The 26,634-nt window shown below is 42.1% G+C and overlaps 2 protein-coding genes across 2 annotated transcripts; one reads left to right on the top strand and one right to left on the bottom strand.

Moving 5' to 3' along the window:
* Positions 1-495: 495 nt before the first annotated feature.
* LOC308295477 (histone-lysine N-methyltransferase SETD1B-A-like) lies at positions 496-14,109 on the top strand (the record flags this gene model as incomplete). The annotated part of the gene is made up of 15 exons (XM_080738527.1): positions 496-585; positions 742-846; positions 966-1,236; positions 1,373-1,485; positions 1,689-2,645; positions 3,282-3,871; positions 4,980-4,990; positions 6,380-6,802; positions 7,410-8,337; positions 9,191-9,333; positions 10,001-10,149; positions 10,808-10,927; positions 11,054-11,173; positions 12,594-12,731; positions 13,936-14,109. The coding sequence occupies exons 1-15, from the start codon at positions 514-516 to the stop codon at positions 14,107-14,109; spliced, it is 4,314 nt and encodes a 1,437-aa protein (XP_080594653.1). The 5' UTR covers positions 496-513.
* A 2,540-nt stretch (positions 14,110-16,649) lies between these two features.
* On the bottom strand, positions 16,650-26,262 carry hpdb (4-hydroxyphenylpyruvate dioxygenase b; the record flags this gene model as incomplete). The annotated part of the gene is made up of 14 exons (XM_080738526.1): positions 16,650-16,760; positions 17,402-17,518; positions 18,406-18,528; positions 19,129-19,200; positions 20,201-20,363; positions 21,667-21,744; positions 21,897-22,000; positions 23,006-23,095; positions 23,211-23,293; positions 23,934-23,976; positions 24,312-24,416; positions 24,999-25,061; positions 25,317-25,343; positions 26,212-26,262. 14 exons carry the CDS (start codon positions 26,260-26,262, stop codon positions 16,650-16,652), a joined length of 1,230 nt encoding a protein of 409 aa, XP_080594652.1.
* Between the last annotated feature and the right edge of the window lie 372 nt (positions 26,263-26,634).

Raw genomic sequence — 26,634 nt, 5'->3', positions numbered from 1 at the left:
GAGCTTTGTATTTTTCTAAGAAAGGCTCTAGGAAAGGATCTATATTTCGCTCTTGGATGTCAACGTCAGGTGCGGAAGGATTCGCCAACACCTGCAACCTCCTGCAGGCTAAACATCGGAAAACCCCAGACCTCCCCCGGCAGCTTTACACCATGTAGGGCCATCAAAGGATACCGCACGGTTTTGGTACAGGTAAAAGCGAAAAGAATAACCATCATACGTTCTTTTTTTTTTACATCTTAGATTGTTTGGTAATATTCTTAAATCTTAATATCGCACAATTTGCTGACTATTATTGTCTGAGAGAAGGATAGGCTACAGGTGATGCTCTCCATCACCTGTTGGGGCGTGTGTTTAGGCTACAATGGAGGACCAAAATGAACAGTTCAGACACCGACAATATTTTGTTGCCTATACTTCCTTACGTTTCCAGGTTTGGTGAATGTAATGGAAAGCGATCAACAAGGTAATCCGAGAGAGACAGCGCATCATCAGTGGAGAAGTTGCAAATTGATGATAGACCCCATGTTGACAAATGGACTGCACAAAGTGTATCGTTATGATGGACAGCATTTTAACCTGCCCGTGAGTTTATATAGTTATTTTATTCTATTTTAATCATTGGGGGCACATGATATTTGTTTTATAGATGCAGATCGCTCTTTTATCAGGTTACAGTAGCTATAGGCCTAGCACAACATATGGAATGATAACAATGACTGTTCTTTTATATTGTCATAGGTTCATGATTTAGGAGTATTTCCTGTAGATGCAGTAAGAGACCCCCGAATCTGTCGCCTCTGGAGTCAATTTGATATGATCGACTTTTTGGTTCCTACATTTAAGGTGACACATTTATTATTATTATTTGATCAATTATTGGCTAATATTTTCCGATATAGGCTGACTGACAATGGTGTTTGAGTCATGTTTTAACAATTAGGCCTACCTGTGTTCTATTTCAGATTGATGAATGTTATGTTGGCCCCATTCCCCCCAAAGAAGTCACATTCGCCAGGTTAAATGACAATGTGCGCGAGGGTTTTTTGACTGACATGTGCAAAAAGTATGGACAAATCGAAGAAGTAGAAATATTATACAATCCTAAAAACAAGAAGCATCTGGGAATTGCAAAAGTGATTTTTGACACGGTCAGGGCTGCAAAAGTCGCCGTTGAACATCTCCATGAAACCTCAGTGATGGGAAACATCATTCACGTGGAAATCGATCCAAATGGTAAGTTTAAGAAACATTACATAGATTTTGTGTGATATCATTTTTTCCATTTTGCTGTATTTTTGTCATATTCCCTCAATACAATTTGTTGTAACTACTTGCAACCCTTTAAAACAAAACGTGCAACTCTTCTCAGGTGAAAAAAGGATGCAATATGTCCAGCTCCTTTTAAAAGGGCTGTATACTCCTAGGACATTGCCAGTGGGAAGCAGCGAAGAAACACTTCAATATCTCATCGACAATTTGCTGGTAGCTATACTTTGCTGTTTTTCATTGCATACTTTCTATAGGCCTACTGTAACTCTCTGTTAATTCATTTTACTAGTGCCGAGATCATGTTGACATGTTTGGTTTTTACAGTCTTCATACATGTTTGTCACTGTTATATTATGTACCTATACCTGCATAAAATGATACTTGCAGTCAATAATGATGCTGCTTGTCTTCTACAGTGCAACAAACCTTCACAAAGACAAGGGCCCATTTCCAGTCCCACCAGCGTCTCCACTCCTCTCTCCCTGGACTACTCTAGTATTTGGCAGGACACGCCTGGAAGCTTCGGCTTGACCCCGCTGTCTCACGGAACCCCTCGCACTCCCGGTCTCACTGGGACTCCTCTCTCTCAGGACTCGTGCTACTCCAGCCTGCACACTACTCCTGTCCTACAGGGGGAGCCGGCTTCCACCTTCAGTGTTCACAGACAGTCCAGACGCAGGCCGGGATGGAACTGTAACAACGGGAGAGCCTACAAAAGCTCAGACTTGAGCTCCATCTTCAAGCACTTCCAACCACAACCTCTGCTTCCCGCCCATATGCAGACTGCAAGCAACACAGGCCACAAGCCAGACTCTTGGCATCAGAATGCACAGTCCTCTAAAGAGTCTTACTTTTACTTTAACTCTCCCGATCAGGAGACCGACGATGTATTTACTACTACCTCTAAGCCTAGAACTCTGCGCTGCAGCCCTCCCAGTGACCTAAGCATTAATATGGAGCGGAGAGGCTCCGTGGAGAGGCTGGCAGCAGCATCCTCCCCTCCGCCAGACTACCTAACGTGCATTACAGCTCATCTCCCCTCGCCTGCCGCCGACGCAGATCCTAAAAGCCCCGGTGAACAAGAGATGAAGAGCTTGGACTCCCGAATCGAAATGTTACTGAACAAAACGGAGACCGTGCAGGACGCGTCTGACCTCGAAGAAATGGGCTGGGAAGCTTGTGGGCAGAACCGCCAGGAGGACAGTCCTGTTTCACCTCAGTCGCCTGAAAACTCTTCTGCGTCGCGTCACACACCTGTCTGCCCCCCAGCTCCTGGTGGATCCCTCTCAGCCAGCCACAAGTCCTCCCACAACAGTAGAGAGGTTATCAGTCCGACGCCTCTCTCTGCCAGTGGAGCGGACGAGGCGGCCCAGGTTGTGGCTTCGCTTTTGAGAAACCCACGGTCTCCTTCATCTCTTCACCCGCATACAGCGACAGGGGGTTGGGCTAGGAGGGGGAACATGTGCCAGGCAAAACAGCCCTCCTTGGACAGAGATGATGCAGAAAATGCATTGTCCTTATCCAAGGTAATACATATTAATATATAATAATAACTAGAAAGGTGCAATTCTGGGGAATTGCAAGTGAGTCGCGAGGAATGCACTGGTGAATCACTTGATGAAGTGATCTCAAGTGAAGCATGACCAAAAGTTTAACTTCTCTGTTGTGCAAAGGTTAACAAAAAGCAGGTTCACTTTGCTTTCTTGGAGCTAGAACAATAGTGTGTTGCCTATAGCAACCACACTAATATAATAATAATAATTCATAAAACATTGATCAGTCCCTGAAATGTCTACTGTACACATTTTGTTCATCAAGGTCGCAATAATAGTTATGATGCATTATGTGTTTATTATTTATTATTATGTGCATTTGTCATTTAGGAACTGTTTTGCAAAAGAAACAGAAATATATCAGAATGCAGTGTTATGTTATGGATAATATGAGCTGCATGATGCTCTGCTTCAGTCCTAAATCAGAATCATGATTTTATCCTATCACCCTCACAGCAACTTCACGTAACACGTGTGGAGCATTCAGAGAGCAAACAGTCTGGAGTCAGGAATCCCACCAAAGGGAAAGCGTCCCTGCCTTGGTGTCCACCTCTTCCATTCATCAATGGCACCATCCAACGCCCTCCCTCCAAGCCTCCCCCTTACCCCATCCCTGGACGCTCTCACCCACCGGTCGCTCCGTTCGCGTTCCCCATTCCACCCATCCCGCCCTCCATCCTGCCATTTCCGATTCGCCTGCCGGACGGCACAATTCCCATCCCGCCTCCGGGCTGGATCCCACCTCCAGGCCATCCTACCAGCTTCACCATGCCTCCTCCACCTGTACTCAGACCCCCTCCACCTTTGATAGCTCCACCCTCTGCCATGCTAGGCAGGCAGCCTGCTGGGCATTCAGACATAGCGGGTCCCTCAGAGCGTGGTAGTGTGCCCAATTTGCCCGTGCAGCGCCTGGCCTGGCCCGGTCTACCCAACAACGTACCCTTGTTCAACCCCTTCGTGCCGCCCCCAGGCTACATGCCCGGGAGAGACGATCCTCATAAGGTCACAGAGGAGAAGGTTTTGGGGGTTGTCGTGGAGGAGCTGAGGTCACTCATTAAGAAGGATATTGTACGTAGAATGGTTGAGGTTGTCGCTTTCAATGCTTTTGACGCGTGGTGGGAATGCGAGGAGCAGAAAGCTAAGGTGATTTCGCTAAATGTTTTTTGCAGCAATAACACTATTATAGCACATGCACAGCATTCACATTGATTACTGGAAATCCTATTTGAAGACAATCACAATGCATTACTGTATTAGCTTGGTATATTCAGTTTTAACTCCTTTTTTGTGTATCCTCAGAGTGCTATTGCTCCTTTGAAAGCCGGAATAGAAATAGTGGAAGAGAGGGCCAAGTTAATAAATCCCCTCAGCCACATTATTGGCCAGCGAAAAAACACTCCACTGCCTTCCTTCAAGGTATTGAAATAACACATTGACTTAAAGACAATGAATGGTGATTTAATTTGTGGTATATATATTATATATTAAAAAATCTGTCTAACATTATTATGCAGGTAAAAAGGAAAACAACCCATACTAGCACCTCAGATGTTCCAGAGAATGTGTCGTCAGAGGGAAATGATGTTCATCGTGACAGTGCTAGTAAGTGCTTATTACAACCATGCTGTTAGTTTGCAGGTTCATCAATACATTACAAAACAATTGTAATGTGGCTGGCTGCCTGACGAGCACTAAGAGTTGAGGCATTCCATTTTGTATAACATGGTTCTATTGTGAAAATAGCAGATCTACATGCTCACAACTCCTCGCGTTAATATTTGACAATTTGGCCAATGTTTAATTGTCATTTTATAGTTATTAAAAAGTCCTTAAATTGTCACTTTAGAAATGTGCAGATACCCTCTATACACTTAAACTTTATGTTGACTTCTTTACTGTTGAGAGAGAAAGCAATGTTGCACATAAGTTAATCATCTATAAGTTAATCATCTGGGGACCCCGCAAAATAATTTGGGGACCCCCCTGGGGGTCCCGACCCCCAGGTTGAGAACCACTGGTCTACTAACAGACAAACAAACAGACAGCCACAGCCACTGTCTTGTCACTCTGGCTGAAGTTTTGTCCACCAGAGGGTGCTGCGGCTCAACGTTTAGTTGTTCGTCTAGTTCTAACCAAAGTTCTCCTTCTTTCTAGATTTGGACCAGGTAAGTGATACAACCAAACACACAGCAGTGAAGACAGCACCAGTTGAAGGTACTGCTCCAGCTCTGAAGCGCAGACATGCAAGGCCGCTTGAGCTTGATAGTGATGGGGAAGAAGGGGAGGAAGAAGAGGACAGTGCACCAACAGACGAGAGATCAAACAAAGAGGAGAGTCCCTTGGTCATTGGTGATACTCCTGAAGCCAGGGTAAATGGGGATTTTACATGAAGAGTTATGGCCGAATTCAAATAGCATAAAAGCAACAGTGTATGAAGCATTGCTACCCCACAGCTGACTTTGTTTACAATGAGATAGATGCAATCACATTAAATGTTTGTCGATCTGTAATTGAATGACTCGAACCGACGGAATGATACTGATAGAAAACATATATTTCCAGGTTGTGAAATTGATAAAATAAATGTTTGATTTATTATTCATTTAAGTAGACATATACAGTATATTGAAACTAGTTCTGATGTTCCTTTCAATAGTGTCACATAGGTGATGATGACCAAAATGATGATGATACACAAAAACCAGAGAACATTGAGGATAGAGATGTTTTTGTCTCCAGAACTTCTGAAAGAATGCATTTCTCAGACACTGGTAAGTTAAAACACTCAGCTCTAAGTTGAGGTACCTGTTCGCACGGGTGGAAAGTACTCTCATTATTGTAATTGAGTAGCATTTTCATGTAATCAGCAGCTCTACTTTCACTTAAGTTGATTGTTAGTGTTCTACTCAACAACCGTTGGAAAGGCAAGAAATGCAGAATACCCTACCTACAGTTATGCTGTTCTGACACAACCAGGATGATATTCCATTTAAGTTTGCTTTGAAGCCCTTTTTGTACAGTATGTACATATATCTACGTAGCAGCTACGTAGATATATTGTACTATGTCGTAGCTGTTAACAGAGCTGGCTTCAAAAGTAGTTTTTGACAGTAATTCTTATTGAGTAGGATATTCTAGTATTCTTTCCACCTTTGCATTTGTCTTCAATGAGTGCATAATGTGTCAAAGACCTTATTAGGTTTTAATTTCATGCGTTTAGGGGTACTGAGGCTATGCGAGTAGTGAGTAGGACCCAAACACATACAACTGAAGGCAGGACTCAAAAGGGTTTATTTAAACTAAGGTCATCCCAAAAACTGGGCTGGCAAAACATGAACATGTACAACTTCACCCAACAACAGAGAGAGAGACAGTAGAGAGACAGATAGACAGACAAAATGAAACATCAAAGTTAAGTGTGTCTTTGGGGTTTTATAAATCTGTATGAACCAATGAATAGTACTAACAAGTTCTTGTGATTAATAATAACTACTGAATGCACCATAATAGTTGTAACGGTTCATTCATTTGCATTCTTTTTTATTTTTTTAAAGAGAGTCTCTCAGAGGTGGAGTCCAGCTCCTCCGAAGACTCATCATACTCTGACTCATCAGAGTCCTACTCCTCCGAGGGGACAGAGGACTCGTCCTACCAAGACTGTAGTTCTACAGAGGACGAAGAAGACGCACCGGAGGACAGCATGGAGACGAGAAGCATCGACTGTGTGGTGATTTCGTCAGACGAGGAGTCAACGGAGCTGGAGCCGCCTGCCACCCCCTCAGCCCCCCTCACCCCAGGTGCACAGCTAGATCTGGACCTGAAGGAGTGGTCCGAGAAGGAGCTGAGGGAGGCCCCAGGAGGGGGACAGCATGGCTCCAGTCATTGTTGTGACGCCAGTGAACTTGACCTAGCGATGGAGTTCCAACCAAGCGCCTCTCCAGACCATCTCCGTCCCCCGTCGCCTATAGGAGTTGCAGGTCACGTGTCAGATATACTAAACATCATAGACTTGAGTAATGAAATGCCCACCAATTCACCCTTTGTTAGCCTTCTGGTTGGTTCCTGACTGACCAACCAGCAGGCTCTATCTGCCTTGTCCCGCCCAGGTTCCGCCTTTTTTATGTTGAATTTGCTAAAACATATTCTTTTGGAGTAATACAAACATTTAAAAACATGCTGAGTCACTATGCTGCCACTGAGCAGCTCCATTTTACTGAAACCAAGTTTGAAATTAGAATTGAAAACCCAGAATAACAATATGAAGAAACTGAATTAAAATGGTAGTGGATGGAGTGTCCCACCGAGTGTCCCACCAAGACACAGCAACCAATGGGTGTGAAGAGGGGTGGGACAACGCGAGGGACAAGGGTGAATTGTACCATTAACCACATATGAACCCTATCGTCCCTTGGGGCGAACGTTCAGCCGAAATTGCAGATCTACAAGCTCACACTTGTGCTATTTCGGCTATAAGAGACTTGGTGTATAGGGCTTAAGTGGTTAATAATATTATAAATAAATACAAAATATTATATTCATTCAATAATTGTATGTTCTTAATGTTATCATATTTTCTCTCTGTAGTTGTTGAGTCTGATTTTGATGTGGAGATCATGGAGAGCCCCGAATGGAGAGTGGAGTCACTGGAATACATGGAAACGGAAAACCTCAGGCCCCTCACCCCTACTGGCTCCTTGGTAGAAAGTGACCCAGACCTGCTTGTACATGGCAAACCAACCCCTCCTGCTGCAGAGGAGATGGAAAGGCCACAAACACCAGGCCTGGGAGTAGAAGCTCAGTTGGAGAGCGAGTGCATACTGGCCGAGCTCCTTTCCCACTCTCCCACAAACAGCGAGTCAGTGCCCAGCAATTCCCCGTCAGAGATCCGGGTGCCATATTACCCAGCCTACGAATATATGCCTAAAACGCCCGGCAGAGAGGACAGAGGATTGTGGACACCCCAAGGCTCTCTGAGAATCCCAGCCACACCTGGCAGAGACTTAACCCCTTCAGAGGAAGGTGTAATGCTGAGCCCTTCTCTTTGCGGCCATTTCCCCCTTCTTCCACCCCCGCCGACCAGCCACCACCTCTACATCTGGACCCCACAGACTCCTGGGAGAGACATGAACCGACCCCACAGAACCCAGGTCCACCGGAGGAGGATGCAAATCACCACCGCCTCACAAGGAAGGAATGCCGCGTCGCCTTTTTTATGCAGCAGCGGCGGCTCCCCCGCCGTAACGTCTTCTCCCTATAACCTCTCGGTCTCCTCGGTAGAGACCCCTGATTGGATCGGTGAGCGCGTCGGTCCGGTTGCCAGGGCAGGGCCCCTGCAAGGGCTGGAGAACATGCCTGGACTCCTTGATGAGGAGAACCGGCGAGAGACAGTGAAGTCCAACCGGAGGAGGGAGCGATGGAGATGGAGGAGGAGGAGGAGGAGGCGGAGGATGTGCCGATTGAAGTGGAGATCACTACTGAGATCCTCGCACTCCCCTCGCCGGCCTCACCCCAGGTAGAGCTGTCACGACTCACGATTATAACATTTTACATGTCGATTAATTGAGTACCTGAGACGAAAAACAGTCTATGTCTATTATTTTAAGATTTTGAATATAGATATATTTTTTTGATTTACCAGACTGTAAACCACAAACTAGAAGTTTTTAATCTGTTAAATTCTTAATGCTCTCCCCCCTCATTTTGTTGAATTAGATTTTTTTTTTTACTTAACTCATATACCGGTATATAAGACATATAATACTTGTGGAAAGTGGGAAAAACAGTATTTCTCCAACACTTTGTGGCACAACAGTATAAGTCCGTACAAGCAATATTCAGCAGACAAAGGGAGCAGATAAAATTAAAACAAAATGAGGGGTGCATTAACAATTTAACAGATTAAAAATGACTAGTTTGTGGTTTACAGTCTGGTAAATCAAAAAACATCTATATAAAAAAAGAAAGAAAATGGACTTAGACTGTTATTCGTCTCAGGTACTAAAAATGTGTCACTCAAATAATTGCGATTAACGATTTAATGGTGTTTTGTCGTGGACAATTACATAATCAGTTTGTCTCGTAGGCTTTGAAGTTGCACATGGCAGATATGACACATAACCTAAATATACAAAGAAATGTCTGACATATTTGACAACTTTGTACTTAAAAAAGAACATTGATAGTGGAAATAACGGATCTACTATAGATCTGCTATTTCCACTATTTTTGAAAATGTTTGAAAATGAAAATATATGAACATTTTTCAACATGGAAACGATTATGATGATTATGACAAAATAATTGCGATTATGTCAAATGATTGCGATTAGACGATTATGTAATAATTGTGACAGGCCTCACGCCAGGTGCCGTTCGAGGTCTGAGGAGAGGAGAATACTCCACCTTTTCTGGAGGAAGGGTCTCGACGAGGAGGATGCAAGGCTGCTGCAGGTTGCTCATGACTGGCTGCTTCAGCAGGACAATGGCTTTAGTTGGCTCAGTGACACACGTTGGATTCCTCATCCTTATATCCTTTTGAAGACATAAACTAGAAACAGTGCAGTGACTGTAAGTAAAAGTGTTAGTTAGATTTTAGTGCCAGGCCTGTCTCTTTAAAGAGCATGATGATACTGCCTTATTTTGCACACAATAATTTAATGATGGATCTGCCATCAATAAATTACTTTGTTAAAGGTAAGATCCGCACTACAACAGATTAGAGATGTGCCGATCGATCGGTGAGTGATCGCGATCGGCTGATAAATATGTCTCTATCGGCTTTGATCGGTATCGGCTTTGCCTCTGTTGGCTTTGCCGATCTACAAGCTAGATTTAAGAAGAATCCTTAAATATATAAAAATTCTGCTACAGTAACACAATAAATCCATAAAGAAGTTATGGACGCTGTGATCGGGAATACCGGTATTGGCAGATACTGATTCCAGTTGATCGGTGATGGGTATCAGGCTATCAGCCCCAAAAATGTCATTCGGAGCATCTCTAAAACAGATTATGTGTAAAGATCAAAAGAATTAAGAAATCACGGTCAATAATTGTTCATTGATTGAAATGAAGAAATCACAGTTTACTCTGGTAGATGTAACGTAACAAAAGTCATATTGTGCATTGTACTGTGTACTCTCCTTAATCTCAATCACTGAGTGGAGTCTTGGCAGAAAGTAGTGAGGATCACAGCAGCTGGCAGCAGAGCCATGTGAGTGGATGTGCCCGTGCTGAGGGTTTCTACAAAATCAGTATGATGGATAAAAGGAGATACCTCAACAATGCACTACTGACCACAGACCTTCCATCTACGAGCACACAGGTATGCAGTTAGCACACAGCACTCACCCCTCTCACTTAAGTACATTCACGCTACATTTTAGGCATTAACTAAAGCTCTTATTCAGAATGCCTTATCAGCAAGAATTCAGCGTCTTACTCTTAAAATACATTTATTCTTTTTATTGGGCTTTTCTGCCATCAGTTCCCCGAGAGACAGCAGAAAAACAGGGGCCCAAGACTTCAGGGGACTCCTGTCCTGAGCAAGAGCTTTGAAGGGAATTGTCGCCATTAACTTTGCATTTCTCGTCAAAGGGCTAACAGAGCTCCAAAAGTCCTACTGAAAAACTGAAAGAATAGCCTAAACATTCACTTTGTAGGTGAAAACCATCATGATAGGACTAGAGGGGCAGGCAAAAAGCAATTGAAAATGCTTTTTTCAATTGCAACAGCATTGAACAGCAACAGCATTGGAATCTCTAAACTCCTGTTGAGATGCATGTGCTTTAATAATGGTGTGTACTAATATTCTGTGAAACCTATGCATGTGCTCTGTAGATCCTCTTGCTGTTCAAAACTGTTATTGTGGTGTTGATTGCAAGTCAGAGTCTAGTCTGGACATCAGGGAAGTCTTGCAGTTAGATAATGTTAAGTGCTTTTTGCATGTACAGTTTTTGATTGAAGGCTGTGTCTCTCTACAGGTAGGGACTGCCCTGCCACAGACGACCTTGCGCTCTGGGTCTGACTTCAGGTCTGAGCAGCGTCGTCTACTGTCCTCGTTCAGCTGTGACAGTGAACTGGTCAGATTCAACCAGCTCAAGGTAAGAAAACATCTTAATTTGTTCACTGCCAATAATGCAGCTGTTCCTCAATTCAGCACACGACACAGTACCAGAAAATACAAAATGATCCTGGAGTCATAATAAATGTTTACCCGTTTGCCCCAGTTCCGCAAGAAGAGGATCCGTTTCAGCCGGAGTCACATCCATGACTGGGGCCTTTTTGCCATGGAGCCCATATCAGCTGATGAAATGGTTATTGAATATGTTGGCCAGACCATTAGACAGGTGAGACCAAACAATGATAAAAACACAAATATGCATAGCAAAATCCTAAGTGTTAATTCAACCCCTAGATCAGGGGTCTTCAACGTTTTCAGGCCAAGGACCTCTTTGTTGAGAGAGAGATGAAGAAGGGACCCCACAACCTTTTCATAGATTCCATATAGTTTCATCGTTTGACAGCACAATCATCAGTGTATTTTGGATTCATGTCAATTTGTGTTTTCAGATATTTAACCACTTGAACCGTCAATACTTAATAAACTTGACCTTTCACAATGTACTTAGTCTGCTTTTTCCCCCTCTACACCAAAGCTCTTTGCCAAAAAATAGCCGATCTACAAGCTCACAACACCTCACAGCGCGAGGCGTGGTGAGCTTTATAGATCTGCTATTTTTGGCTAAAATTCTCAGAATAAGGACACTAGGGTTCACATGGTTAATATAAAAAAGGAGAACAAAGTTTTGGAGGACCCCCTGTAGTAACTCTGAGGACCCCCTAGGGGTCCCGAACCCCCTGTTGAAGACCCTTGCCCTTGATTGTAAAAATGACCCATGCACACTTGGACTTCATCATCATTTATGTAAGGTACCGGTATTTAAAACTTTAGAAAACACATTGAGGGCAAACCCTCATTTTAAGTGTTTCTGAGGCACAGACAAGAGACAATAAACGTAGACACAATACATATTGTACAGTGGATCTCAATAAAACAATGGATCAAATTAAAACACAATAAAAATACAGCAAAACTAATAATAATAACAAATACATAAAAGTTTAAAAATTGACAATTCAACTAAAAAATATGAACGAAAAATCGGTTGGATCGGTTCGCAGTGGAGCGTGAATGGCTGGGGTTGAGGATTTGCATCTGCAAATCTGAGACCATGCTTCTCGGGTCTGGGGATTTTTTCTATGTTGGATTCAAATTGAACTTACAAATTATTCGGAGAATCCCCAGACCTTCTCGGCAGGAAACCGCTGGGTGCCCACTCCAGGTATGGAATGACACCTTGCCCCAAGTGAAGTACTTCAGGGTCTTGTCGACGAGTGAGGGGAGAATCAGAATCAACTTTATTGTCAGATCACAATAAAGTTATCAGGTGTAAATTTGATTGAAAAAAAGTAAAGTGTTGAGAGGGATTCGTTTTCGAGCTCCTATCTACAACTTTCCAACATCCCATCGTGCATTGCGCAGAATGTGCAGGCAGCTTCTGGCGCCGCAGCCGAGAGTGATCTACAAGCTCACAACGGTTGCATCTGCGACTTAACGTGAGCTTGTATGTCTGCTGTTAACCGGAAGTGTCCCGTAAATAATGCTTCAGTAAATTCTCATGGAAACAGGTGGATAAATGCGAAGCAGGGTGATATCACAACTTCTCCCTAGATTATTAAAGGTTCAATGTGTTTTTTCCTCCTCAGGTTATTGCAGACACGCGGGAGAAACGATATGAAGATGAGGGTATTGGAAGTAGCTATTTGTTCAGGATTGATGACGATACCATCATTGATGCCACAAAGTGCGGGAACCTAGCCAGGTTTATCAACCACAGCTGCAATGTGAGTAAATCCACAGAGGCAATACAGAACATTCATTAATTGTGTCTGAAGACTGGACGCATTGTCTCTGCTGGGCATAAACCTTGTTTCTCCATATTTTATCCTTTTATGTTTTTTCATAAATGAATATATCTTGTTGTTCTTACAGTGCCATGTGTATAAGGCAAGCCACCATGTGAACTGTGACCTTATTGTATCTGCCAGGCGAAGTTATAGCCGAGACTGTTTTCGCCCCTGTCTGTCTGTGTGTGGTACACCTTATCTCTGTAGTCCTGTGATCAAGATATATCTGTTTGAGTTTTTCGGATTCTATTCCGATTGACTACGATTAGCTTTCAGTTTTCTACAGGGGGCCCTTTTTGCACGGCCTTCTGCAAGCACCACTGGGTCTCTGCAAGCACCACTGGGTCGAACAGTGGAAAACTTTGCACGCACACACCCAGAACGTCAAGGAAGAATATCCACCCAGTTATTTCTTTAATTGGACAGTTATAACGCCCACATATAACACCCACATTTTTGTTACTACTACAAATTCTGGCTGTAGTCATGTGATCAAGACCTTTCTGTCACATTACAAATATTCCATTCCGATTGGCTATGATTGGCTTCCAAAGTCTGCAGGGATGGCCCGTTTTGCACAAAATGCCACACATCATGAATTCAGAGCACGATTGCTGGGAAAATTTGCACGCACATTCCCACCAAACTAAGGAATCAGAGATTTTTCAAATCTCCTCATAGTGGGAAGTTACAACAGCCCACTTCACATATTGGCCTATAACTTATGAACCGTAGGTTGTACAATCAATTCAGGCCCTGTTTGTGCCAGATTAAAAATTCTGTGTTTTCTTCAAAAACACACAAAAAATAAAACTATTAATCGACCGTTACACATTATCTCTGTTGTCATGTAATCAAGATGTATGATGTATTTCAGATCCCATTTCTTTAACCGCTATAACCGCTTTTGTTCCAAACTTTGCAGCTTAGTTCCTTCCCCGCCTGGTGGAGACCAGTGCTCTGAGGCACCTTTCTAGTTAATGAATATGATTCCACAGTTCACTTTTAAGATTAAGATTTGTTTTCTTAAAGGAGAATGCACCTACTCCACATTGATCTTTTTGTTCACTTACTTGCTGTCCAACAAACATTGGATTGGAACTAACGCAATGTGCCTCTTGTTTTCTGTTTTGCCATTCAGCCTAATTGCTATGCAAAGATAATCACAGTGGAATCTCAGAAGAAGATAGTGATATACTCCCGGCAGCCAATCAGCGTCAACGAGGAGCTCACATATGACTACAAGTTCCCCATTGAAGATGAGAAGATCCCATGTCTGTGTGGGACAGATACCTGCCGAGGGTCCCTGAACTAATAATGACTGACGGAGAGCCTCGTGGGTTGGGCCTTCTTTGTGCCTTTGTTGTGCGAACAACACTTTACTGCCAAAGCATAAACCTCAGAAATATGCTACACAAAAGAGACATTTGAAATATGGCAAGAAGAGATTTATTTTAAATACTGTTCCAAAGGCAGTACATGTGAAATGTCTACAGGTCACTAATGAGCTAAAAGATGGACTGTTCCTCTTTGGATTTGAATAGGAGTGATTAGGGCTGTCACGATTATGAAATTTTACATGGCGATTAATTTTCTCTCAAATAATTGCGATTAACAATTTAATTGTGTTTTTGTCGTTGACAATTACATTTCTGTTTGGCTTGTAGGCTTTGAAGTTGCACATGGCAGATATGACACATAACCTAAATATACAAAGAAATGACTGACATATTTGACAACTTTATACTTAAAAAAGAACATTGATAGTGGAAATAGCCGATCTACAAGCTCACAACGCGTCGCAATGCGACGCGTTGTGAGCTTGTAGATCTGCTATTTCCACTATTTTTGACTTTCTTAAAAATATATGAACATTTTTCAACATGGAAACGATTATGACGATTATGAAAAATAATCGCGATTATGTCAAATAAGTAAGCAATTTACCCCGAGTGAGAGGACATTATGCTCTGATAATGTCCTGTGTTAGGGTGTTATCGGACGAGGCGAAGCCGAGTCCGATAACACCCTAACACAGGACATTATCAGAGCATAATGTCCGACCCCGAGTGGTAAATAGCTTTTCTACCACTTTTTCCCTTATACATGAAAGAAAACACATAGTTGTAACTTGCAAGGATCTTAAGTTACAATCATTATTGCCTATAAAACTTCCGCGAGACAGCAGATAGTTCCACCAACAACATCTTCTACTCACCAACAGATGGCGCCAACTCCATACTAATCCATGCGTCTAGCTTACAGCTAAGCTAACGTCAGTTAAAAGCACCGTTCCGGCCGTAAATAGAGGCTGTTCGCTTCCAGAAAGGCATAGGTTCAGAGAAAAGGGGCTTTAAAGTTGGCGGATTGCATTGGATCCAAATAAATCGGCGACGATAGTACGCACGTTAGTAAACATAGGACCGCTGCGACCTTCATTTGTTGGTTGGGGGAAAGGTGTTCCGACTACCTCCTGAAGTCCCCGGATGTACACTGAGGCGCATTGATCTCGGACAAGTCCGCACACAACTTTGCGGCAGTTGTCCTCTCATAACCTCCGGAATTTAGCCAATCAGAATCCAGTATTTGAACACGTGACTCGAAAAAGTGGTAGAATCACGATTAGACGATTATGTAATAATTGTGACAGCCCTAGGAGTGATGCGCTTCTCTATTGACCTGCTCAGGTAGTTCATTGTAGTTCACAATGAGTAAGTATAATAATGTTTTCACTTGTGAGAGCTAATAATGTTTTGCTTGTGTCAAGCATATGTTAGTTCTCTTGCGTATAGTTTGAGACCTAAAGATACAAAGGTTTATGTTATCATTAGTTGATGCAAAATTCTATCATTTGCTCTTTCTCACACAGGAAACATTATGATATAATATGCAATAAAAAACACATGCAATTATAATAACATGCTAAATTGAAGAAATCTATGTAAATCAGAAAATAGGAGGAATGGAGCAGAGATTAATAAACAGTAATGCTATGTTTTGTATTTTTTTGACATAAATAAAAATTATGTTCTGTGCTGATGGTGTTGTAGAGTAACAGGTAACCATGTCCCTCTAGCAACCATGTCTTCAGAGAATAGTGGAAGTGCACTTCCACAATCCAAGCTCTCGTAGCCGTTCAGTGAGCTCACTGCGGGAGCTGAGAGATGCTCTTTGGTCGTGTGCAAGACAAGTATGGTGACATGTTGGGGCCTTTTCCACTAAAAGAACCTTGGTTAGAGAACCAGTGCCGGTTCAACTTTCTTGGAACCTTGGTTCGTTCTTGGAACCTTGGTTCGTTCTTGCGAACCGGCATGCGTTTCCACCAGATTGGACCAGAGCCATTGTCCCCCAGTTCAGATGGTGGTTCACTGGAAAAACCAAGGATTTTGTGGTTCCGGTTCCGAACCAACTTTTACGATTCGGAACCAACTCCAGTTCTCGGTGGAAAAGCACACCTCTGGTTCATCCCATAGGTGGGAGAAAGAACCAGAACTGGTTCTTTGCCCGGTGGAAAAGGCCCCGTTGAGGCCTTTTCCACCGGCAAAGAACCGGTTCCAGAACCAGTGCCGGTTCAACTTTCTTGGAACCTTGGTTAGTTCTTGCGAACCGGCTTGCGTTTCCACCAGATTGAACCATGATTGAACCAGAGGAACCAAGGATTTTGTGGTTCCGGGTTCGGAAGTTATCGGAACCAACTCCGGTTCTCGGTGGAAAAGCTCACCTCTGGTTCATCCCATAGACGGGAGAAAGAACCAGAACCGGTTCTTTGCCGGTGGAAAAGGCCCTGCTGTGAGCTTGTAGATCTGCTATTTTCGGTGTGCAACTATGTAGAATGTGCCCTTCGTGGGTCTGGGTTCACATGCTCTTTGACACCCCATTTGGTGTCAGGATGGTCAGGTTCCCTCTTGCATTCTGATCTGCTTCGATGGCTTCAAAAAGTGACTTGAAATTCCCAGCACCAAAGCCCTTCGGGAAAGAAGATACAAGCCATGTTTTGTTTTTGTTTTTTCTCTCTTCAGAAAAGCCATTGTGTGGATTAGAAACTTTTAAATAGAAATTAATTAGGCCTAAAATTATTGAATGCTTTAACCAGTGGAAAAATAGCAGATATACAAGCTCACAGCGCAGCACCGAGTGCCGCGCTGCGAGCTTGTAGATCTGCTATTTTTGAAAAAGTCGTGAAAATGTGTGCAAATCTTTAAATATAATATGTATTTTCCATACACTGACATAGTAGTCTCTCAAAAACAGACTAACTGAGCTCCATTTAAGTGAAAAGGACCTTTTCTTTGACGATGGCCAGCCAGATTGCTGACAATAGAAACATAGGTTTTTTCCAAAGATCTTAGAAGGATTCAAAAGACACTTATAGAATCGGGTCAAAATTCAAATTTTCACGACTTTTCAAAAATAGCAGATCTACAAGCTCGCAGCGCGGCACTCGGTGCCGCGCTGTGAGCTTGTATATCTGCTATTTTTGAAAAAGTTAAAGCATAAAATAATGATACACAATAATGTGTACCCGTTCTATAAATGGGTTAAATAAACGTAGGCAGATGTAATATTTTCACCAGTAAATGGTGTTTGAGGCCCGATGTCTCTCTCACCTGGTGGTTGTGCCTCTGAATCACCTCCAAGAACACAGTGGGTCGATCCTGAACAGGCTTGGTGAAGATCTGGAGTAGGTAACCATTGTCATCGAAGTCCACCAAGATCTTCAGTTCCTGCATAGGAATTGTAAAAAGAAAACAGCAGCTATTGCTAGACAATTTTTCTAGATTTAAAAAATGTGTTAAAGGACAACTTTGTTTTTTTACAACAAGGGTTCATATTTTAGATTTTAGATAATTAGAGAAAAGAAAAGATGAGCGTTAAAATGTGTCCATTTCTTTCTTTCTTTCTTTCTTTCTTTCTTTCTTTCTTTCTTTCTTTCGTTTTAGAGATTTTGATTTACATGCATGCCCCCAACCCCAGGTTGGGGGCATGCATGCAAGTGGCCAAATATGTATTTTTTAGACACAATAAGCCCATTCCCAAGATGCACCGCAATCTTTCATGGGCAGATATGACTTATGGGAGCTGGTGTAAATAGTAACAAAGAAATTGCCAACTTATTGTGTCTAAAAAGCCACTTGTACGCATGCCCCCGCCCACTGAAATCAAAATACTAAAATCGCTAAAACAATAGAAAGCAGTATATGAAAACATTTTAACACTCTTCTTTTGTCTAACTACAATCAAAAATATGAACCCTTGTAAAAAAAACAAAGTTGTCCTTTAAGAAGAAGGCTGAAGAGTCATGAAGACTGTTAGGGGCCTTTTCCGGCAAAGAACCGGTTCCAGAACCAGTGCCGGTTCAACATTCTTGGAACCTTGGTTCGTTCTTGCGAACCGGCTTGCGTTTCCACCAGATTGAACCATGATTGAACCAGAGGAACCAAGGATTCTGGGTTTCCCGTTCGGAACCAACTTTTACGGTTCGGAACCAACTCCGGTTCTTGGTGGAAAAGCACACCTCTGGTTCATCCCATAGGCGGGAGAAAGAACCCGAACCGGTTCTTTGCCGGTGGAAAAGGTATATAGACTGATATAGTACAATCACGGTTCTAACCTGTAGGACATCCAAGTCTTCTGCAATTTTGACTTGTGAGTGTTTCAGGTTCTCTCTCAGCTGTTCATAGTATGTGTCTGGCACAATCATGAACTCCATGCCACGCTCCTTCAGGTTACGAATCTGCGATTGAAATGGTTACAGAATGACCACTGCCACACCATGTAATGCACTGGTTCCTCAAAGTGGATTCCAGGGACTCTGTGGCTTCCTTTAGTGGGGTCTAAATTGTCTGTAACTCTGGCAGGGTACAAATGGAAACAAATGAACCATTTGTACACTGCCAGGGTTAAGGGGAGACCTTGCAATTTGAGAAAATCGTGAAAATGTGTGCAAGTCTTTGAATATTTAGGTTTTTTGAAACAAATATGTTCTATGTCAGTGGTGCTCAAACCTTTTCATGTGAAGGACCCCCAAAATGATATGTATTTGGCCACGGACCCCTATCTCAAAATATTTAGTTCCAGGGCCCCCACCAGAAGCAGAATTTGAGTTACAAATGTTCGCTTAAAAAAATACATATATTCAAAGATTTGCATGCATTTTCACGACTTTTCAAAAATAGCAGATCCACAAGCTCGCAGCGTGGCACTTGGTGCCGTGCTGTGAGCTTGTATATCTGCTATTTTTCAATAGCTAAAGTATGAAATAGTTAGGGGCCCTCCACATTAGGCCCTAGTAACTCAGTCCCACCCGCCCCTGTGTACCGGTATGTGCACTTACTGCAGTGATGATGTCAGATGTGTTCATAGCAATGTGCTGGACTCCAGGACCTCCATAATACTCCACATACTCCTATTATTAAAATAAATCACACCCAATGTGAAGTGAGCGGTGGTTGTGCTTGCATAACGTCTTCAGACTAGGATATACCTGTAGGTCTAGGATGTAATTGGTGATGTAATACAGGCTACACACACACACACACACACACATTGCTATGGCAAAACGCTGAGTAAAACACATTGCTATGGCAAAACGCTAAGGAAAAAGTGGCTACAGATAGGTCTAGGATGTAATTGGTGATGTAATACAGGCCACACACACACACACATACACACACACACACACACACACACACACACACACACACACACACACACACACACACATATTGCTATGGCAAAACGCTGAGGAAAACACATTGCTATTGCAAAACGCTGAGGAAAAGTGGCTACAGAGTACAGACACACGCACAGCCACTCTATGGAGCGGTTTACCACCGCTCAAAAAACAAATGATACCAAATAGGTAATGGATAAGGCTTATACATCAAAGTGAGACACAGTATCTAAAATGTTAAAATGTTCCCTTGTAGAAAAGTGTTCCTGTGTGATATATTGTACATGTAAGTAACTATGCTGGGACAATTGCTGGAGCACTGTTGCCTGTTAGAGTTGCATAAAATATGAACCATGTACTGTATTAAATCCTCTTTTAAATGTGTCTACGGTTTTGTTAACTGTTGACTACTGAGATCAATATACAGCCTATATCAGTTTGTTGAAACTGCTACTACTTGCTGTTATTGTATTTTGTGACAGCATATCCACAACTTTCCCACGTCCCGCCGTGCATTGTGCAGAAGTTATCCAGCAGTTTCCGGCGTCGCAGCCGAGAATGATCTACAAGCTCACAACGGTTGCGTCTGCGACGCAACTTGAGCTTGTATGTCTGCTGTTCTCCGGAAGTGTCCCACAGATAATACTACAGTAAATTATCGTGGAAACAGGTGGATAGTATTACTTTGTCTCACTGGTGAAAAGTGCTGTGGTGATGGTTTAATAGAACATACCTGGATCTGTGATTTGCGCTTCCCAATAGCAGGCTCGTTAATGGGCATCTTCACTGTCTCTTCATAGTTGGCCACCACAATGGAGCGTAGCGCACTGAACTCTGTTTGCAGCTGCTTATCATCCACTGACCAGAAGCGATGGAAAAGCAGGTTCCTCCGATACCTGTGGCATTGCAAACATGGTCAAGAACCTTAACCACTTAAGAACTTTATACTTCGTTGCATGTCGAAAAGAGAAATAATACTACTAGCTGATCTGCAAGATCACAACACATCATGATAGATCTGCTATTTCAGCTATTTATTAAAACTATAATGATATGCCAAAATAGGGATAAAGTTGTTAATGGGTTTAAGTGAAATAAAACTGTAATATTAGTGTAATATAGAGCATTTTAATGGCACTTTATAGGGATGGCATTCCAATAATTTCACGATTTGCTCCTATACTCTCTCTCACTGACAAACAATAAAGTCAGAATAATAATAATTAGTTCTTCTGACAAGGATGCCGCTCAACAATTAACTGTTAATTAATCAACAGAAATTTGTATTTATAATTTAATTGCTTCCATATCTGTTATCTGCACTATCACAGTGAGAACTGCTCTACCATGGGATTTTCATGTACGGTAAACTGTTTTAGTGGAGGACCTCAGAAAGCACTGCACCCATTTTCTAGAATCATTCAGTGACCATGTTCACTTGGAAAGGTGCCTTGCCCCTCCTATTTTGATCGCGCTGCTGTTCTGCGGGGCCCAAACCAAATCCAGATGTCCATCACCACAGGGACCCCTCAACAAAAAAAAATGCCAAGTCATGGTGGTGCTTGACTCATGCCAAACAGGCGGAGAAATACAATACTCGCACCTCCCACATCCAACTCTCCCCAAACCACATCTGGAGCCATGAGCTGGGACTCTGTTGTTGTTATGTTCTATGCTAAATCTATGCAGTAGCACATAACCACTTAAGCCCTATTTTGTTTCCAGAAATGTTCAAAAATAGCAGATCTACAAGCGCTATTTTCAGAAAAATAAATGGTGTTTAAAATGTTTTGCCTAGAATGACATGCGCAAACTAGGTTGGAAGTGGTTCATTCTCTATGCTGCGTACATTATGTAAGCCAGTGATTCTCAAAGTGGGGTCTGGTGACACAAAAAGTGTTAATATAGCATCAAAATCTGTTTAACCCTACATATAATTTACATAGGCTATTTGAAAATTGCTGATCTACAAGCTCTCAATGTGTCATGATGTGACATGTTGTGAGATTGTAGATTTTTAATACATTTTGGAAAGACATTTTTAGATTTTTTAGATTTTAACAAAATAAATCTTGGTCTGTGGCTAAATACACATAAATGTAGGGGTCCCTGACATTTAAACGTTTGAGAATCACTGACGTAGCAATTCTAATTGCATGTGTGGAGATGTCTATACAGAAACATCAGGCATTACATTACCATTCCACCACAGGAACCATCTCATCATCCGGTTGGTTACCAACGACATGGTCAATGAAGTCTAGTTTCCCACTTGGCCTGCAAAGAATCATCGGTGTGAAATCCTACAAAGCATGGGTGCAACCTCCAGAGCTGTAAGACGGCCTTGGTGTAAAATGGTCATGATTACATTCTTCTTCACCATATCTAAGAGTAGCATACAAACACTACAACAGAGTTTCCATACTTACATCTTGGCTAAGGAAGGGTCCTTGTACAGAGGAGGCTGGAAGCCTGGAAGGAACAAACCGTTGTACCCTGTTCTCTCCACAAATGTGTGTGTGGTGTCTCCATACTTTAACACACAAAGGAAATAAAAGAATGATTATCATCCGCTCATTTAGCTTATTTTCACATTCACATATTAAGGACTACCTAGTACCTACCAGTAAGACTCCCCAATCGGGAGATAAGCGACCGTCAGGTCACATGTATACACCAATTGGCCTGTAAGTGGCATTGGTTCCTGAGTGCGTGATTTGTGTGCAAAGTCAGTAGGGGCAGTGGCAAAATATATGTTTTGCAAAAATCGGCCATATGGTGGCGCTAGAAGAGGCCCATGTGCAGGTAGATGTGAAGGTTTTAAGTGGCATGTATACCTATGTGTTGGGGTAATGTGCGATGTCTCCTTACCGACATGTCTCCATTCCGACACTAAAGGCCTCTCCATACTTCGACAGAACCGAACTTTTCGGTTATTTTTTATCTTTTCCGAAAAAAAAGCGTCGGATGTTCATACTTCGCTCCTGTATCAGACTCTCGTTTGAGGGGCATGGACGAGGAGAAACATTTTGTTCGGCCCAATCACGTTTGCCGTTTCACCGAACCTGATTTCGGCGAGTGACAACATCTCGTTGTGCAAATTTCAGAACTATTGTTCGGAGAAAAAGCATTCCAGAACTTTCGAGGAATTACATTTTATAGTTGAAAAGGACCTTTTGACCGAAAACAGCGGTTTCGGTCAAAGTATGGACAGGCCTTAACCCTATCTCTAACCCTAACCCTAAACCGAACCCCCATGGGAGTGTCGCCACTCCGACAATAAGAAGTCAATTTCGGAGTGGCGACATGTCGGAATGGAGAGAGCCTTCCAGGAGGGAATATGGGAAATGGTACAGATGCATGTTGCTGACATGAGTTGCTGTCACATTCACATATTAAGGACTACTTATGAGTGTTATTAAAAATGTATAGATACTTTATGAATTTGTGATGTCAGAGTGTTCTGGACCATCAATTGTTACACTCCGAGAGTAAAATGAACATTCAGTACAACTGCACCTATATGAATGCTCCTTACCGTTTGAAGTACAGCCAGCCTTACTCTACCATGTTTGTCCTCTAGTGTGTAAGGCTCCTTCAAAATAACAGCTCCTCGCTCCCGAGCTTTCTGTTCAGTAGCAAAACATCATTTCAGTAAAAATGTCCAAAAAAAGAAATTCATGAAGTAGAGTGAGATGCTTTGAGAAGGTTTTAAAAAGAAAAGAAAGGGCCTGCAGTTTTACCTGCACAAGGAAGTCACAGTTTTGTACTGTAAATGCAATGTCCTTGACTCCATCCCCATGCTTGACGTAATGTTCTCCCATTTCTGAGAACAGACATTAAAACAAATAAAGCTTATTAATAATTAAATTAAGATAAATTAATTGCATTACTTATTAGGAATACATGCCAGTGACTGGTTCCCAAAATCACATGTAACGTTCAGGAGCTCTTTGCTGTCCCAAACTCATGTCCTATCTTTCCAAATAATCCACACAACATTAATCATAGCCATAATAATTTACGTCAATATTTAAAAGTTTACTTTTGCCACTTGTCTTTGGTATGATTTTATCAAACCTATAGCCTTGTATCAAGAATGTCATAGATGCATTTTATCGAGTCTGACTTTTGCTTAGTTATAATGCAAAACCCAAAAAATCATCTATGATAGTCCTGATCTAAGGCTATGTCAAACTAGCCTGGAACCAGACCAATCTGCCTGGGCAAAAAAACTTGCCCTTGGCGAATATGGGTCTGGCCCCGCTCAATTGTCTCCTCGCCCCAAAGATTTGGGGACCAATCAGAGCCCAGCATTGGTCTGATCTAACCAATCGTGTCCAGAGCCATTTTTTTAACCCACCCCTTGGAAATGAAAATTCTGCTCGTGAGTCCAGACTAATATCAGATACGCAGTGAGGAATTAGTATGAGCAACGCCAGGCTAATGTCAAACCATCAACCAACCTTTGTTTCCTGGATTGAGGGCAGATGAGAAGACATAGATGATCTGTGAAAGACAACATCCAGAATATTGAGAAATATTACTCCTACTGACACCTGCCATTGGTAGTTATGTATTATATTGAATGAATGATTAAATGTGGTATTATGACTAATCGATTAAAATTCCAACTTATTCAAGAAGTCATATACTGTAAGTCCTATAATTAGATACATTATTACTTTGGAAAACATAGCACCAATAAAATGTTTTAAATGTTATATTCATTCTTGTCTAAATACTTGAATCATAGACCATCTTTCCAGAGGTGTCCCATAGTTTATTTCTAATAGATTTCTGGATTTGTCTATACTTTGGACCTTAGGTTGAGGGCTCATTACCTTTCCTTGTTTGACCGCATGGGACACCACTTCACGTGAACCTGTCTCCAAACCCTGGTATCCCATAGGCTCAAACCCCAGCTTGTTACAATAGTATGATGCAGCCTGTTGAGAGAAGAAAAGATGCTTTGAATGCATAAAATCACTAACATCCTTGACATCCAGACAACTATGTGTCTGAAATGAAAGATAAATATAATGCTGTATGAATCCCATGTTTTGTATTATGGAATAAAGCCGATATAATGATAGATTTCCCCCTCCATGAGTCAGTTTTACGCTTTTATCAGTAGTAGCAGGAGGAGGGTATTGTTATATTTAGTCCTGTATCCTACTTATGAATGCATTGTCATTGTGAAATAAAGCAGTAAGGACAATTATAGGCCCTATTGCACATAATGTTGATAATCATAATAGTGTTTCAACAGAATAATACTGCCACGCCACCTCCTGGCAATAAACTGTAAGAGTCACAGGGAGTTTGGTGATATATTCCACCAACAGCATAAGTATTATGGTCTGGGGCTTCATGATCATTCCTCCACCCCTTTGCAGAGCCAATAGACATCCTCAGAAGACATAGCCTATCCCCTCCATCCCTGAATAATTTAAGGAAAACATTCTCTGTGTGCCCAAAGCAAAGTGTGACTAAAAGTTAAAGTGATGGAGGATTTACCGTACACCTACCTGTTTTGCATTTCCAACCCAGAAAGTTAGATGATCAAAACAGAGGAACTTCCCTTGCTCGTGCTTAAGAAAAGAAAATTGGGGTTTTGTTGAGTGTAGAAAATAGAAACATAGAATCAATGCTATAGGACTACACAGTTTAATTTACAGGCTCAAGTTCGAGTAGGCTTTAGTATTCAAAACAGAAAAAATAAAATTGATCATCTCTTAGCAATTGGCCAACAAAAACTGTATTGATACAAGTTCATACAACAGAACATAGGTCTTGTTTGTCATCTTCTCAAGCATCTCATCATCACATAACCTCTGTAAGCTTACCTTTTCACCTTTGTCTGTGTATGTTGTCTGAAAAGTACATAATAATCAAATTTAATATAATTAATAATCAGTTAGGCTACTAATTACAACATGCAACATAAACAGAAAGTATGCGTTATTAAATAGGCAGACCTTCAGACAAACAAAAGTAGCCTGTGTGAAATAGGTCTATACATTTCAGAAATGGCCTATGAAACCATATATAAAGTGGATGTTTAGGCTACTCACCATCTTGTTCCCGTTGACCCACAATACTTAAAAGGAATGTGCAATGAAACCCCAGCATTTTAAATGATCAGAATGAAGTTTACAATTCCCCGCCCATGTGAGGAGGAGAGGAGGTTCAGCAGAGGCGTCAATTTGGTATGGCAAGCTATGGCAGCTGCCATACCTCGGCTACAGGGGGGAGAATAATAAAATGTACTGTAATCGTGCCTGTTGCTAAGGTATGGCATGACTGGTGTCTTGCACGCGCACGAGGGCGCACGTGCAAGACACCAGTCATGTTGCCATACCTTAGCTTTTTCTGAACTGACGCCACTGAGGTTCAGGTTGGTAGAGAGGGGATGAGAGAGATGGGAGGAGGCGGAGAATGATGCTTGTTGCGTGCACACACTGACGCACACACACGCACGCACACACACACACACACACACACACACACACACACACACACACACACACACACTGTTGCATAATGCTTACTCGCAAGTCGCAAAACAATGTCAAAACGCCACCTGGTTGTAGCCTACTGCTGTGCAGGTACACAGTCTACATGTGCTGTTATACAAACTACTGTATACGCTTTAGGACGACATTGGTGTGGTGTGGGGGACGTGGGGACATTACTGTGATGCAAGCAAGTTGCAATGCATTACTTACTGTGTTATTTTACCGCGTCTGATTTGCGTCCCGTGCAGCTGCATTTTTTGGGGTAAAACTCCATATGTTAACAATTAGTCTCGAGAGGAGGCTCACTCGTGCAGGGATTTCATTGGTTCATAGCAGTTGAGTGGGTCAACCACCCCGAAATGCCCCCATTCCATCCCAGACCTACCCCAGGAATCTAAGATGATTCTAGACCTTTAACTCTGTCTTCACTGTAGTAGATTAAAAGTAACATAATTATTACATAAGGACATGATATGCAATAGGCCTACTGCAAAGCTATAGACTACTCAAAGCAAGTTGTGTTCAGCTAAAGTGATGGAAAATTTTCTCCCTATTTACCTTAAATATTAGTTGGACCAAGAAAAGAACCAGTTTCCCCAAGATATTAAAGTACTTGCACACAAGAAATGAGTCCACACAGTGTAAA

Source organism: Nannobrachium achirus (assembly GCF_963921795.1).
Source record: "Nannobrachium achirus genome assembly, chromosome: 12".
In the NCBI taxonomy this organism is placed as follows: Eukaryota; Metazoa; Chordata; class Actinopteri; order Myctophiformes; family Myctophidae; genus Nannobrachium; species Nannobrachium achirus.
Note: the sequence above shows the minus strand (reverse complement) of the source record. Positions and strands in the feature narration are given on the sequence as shown.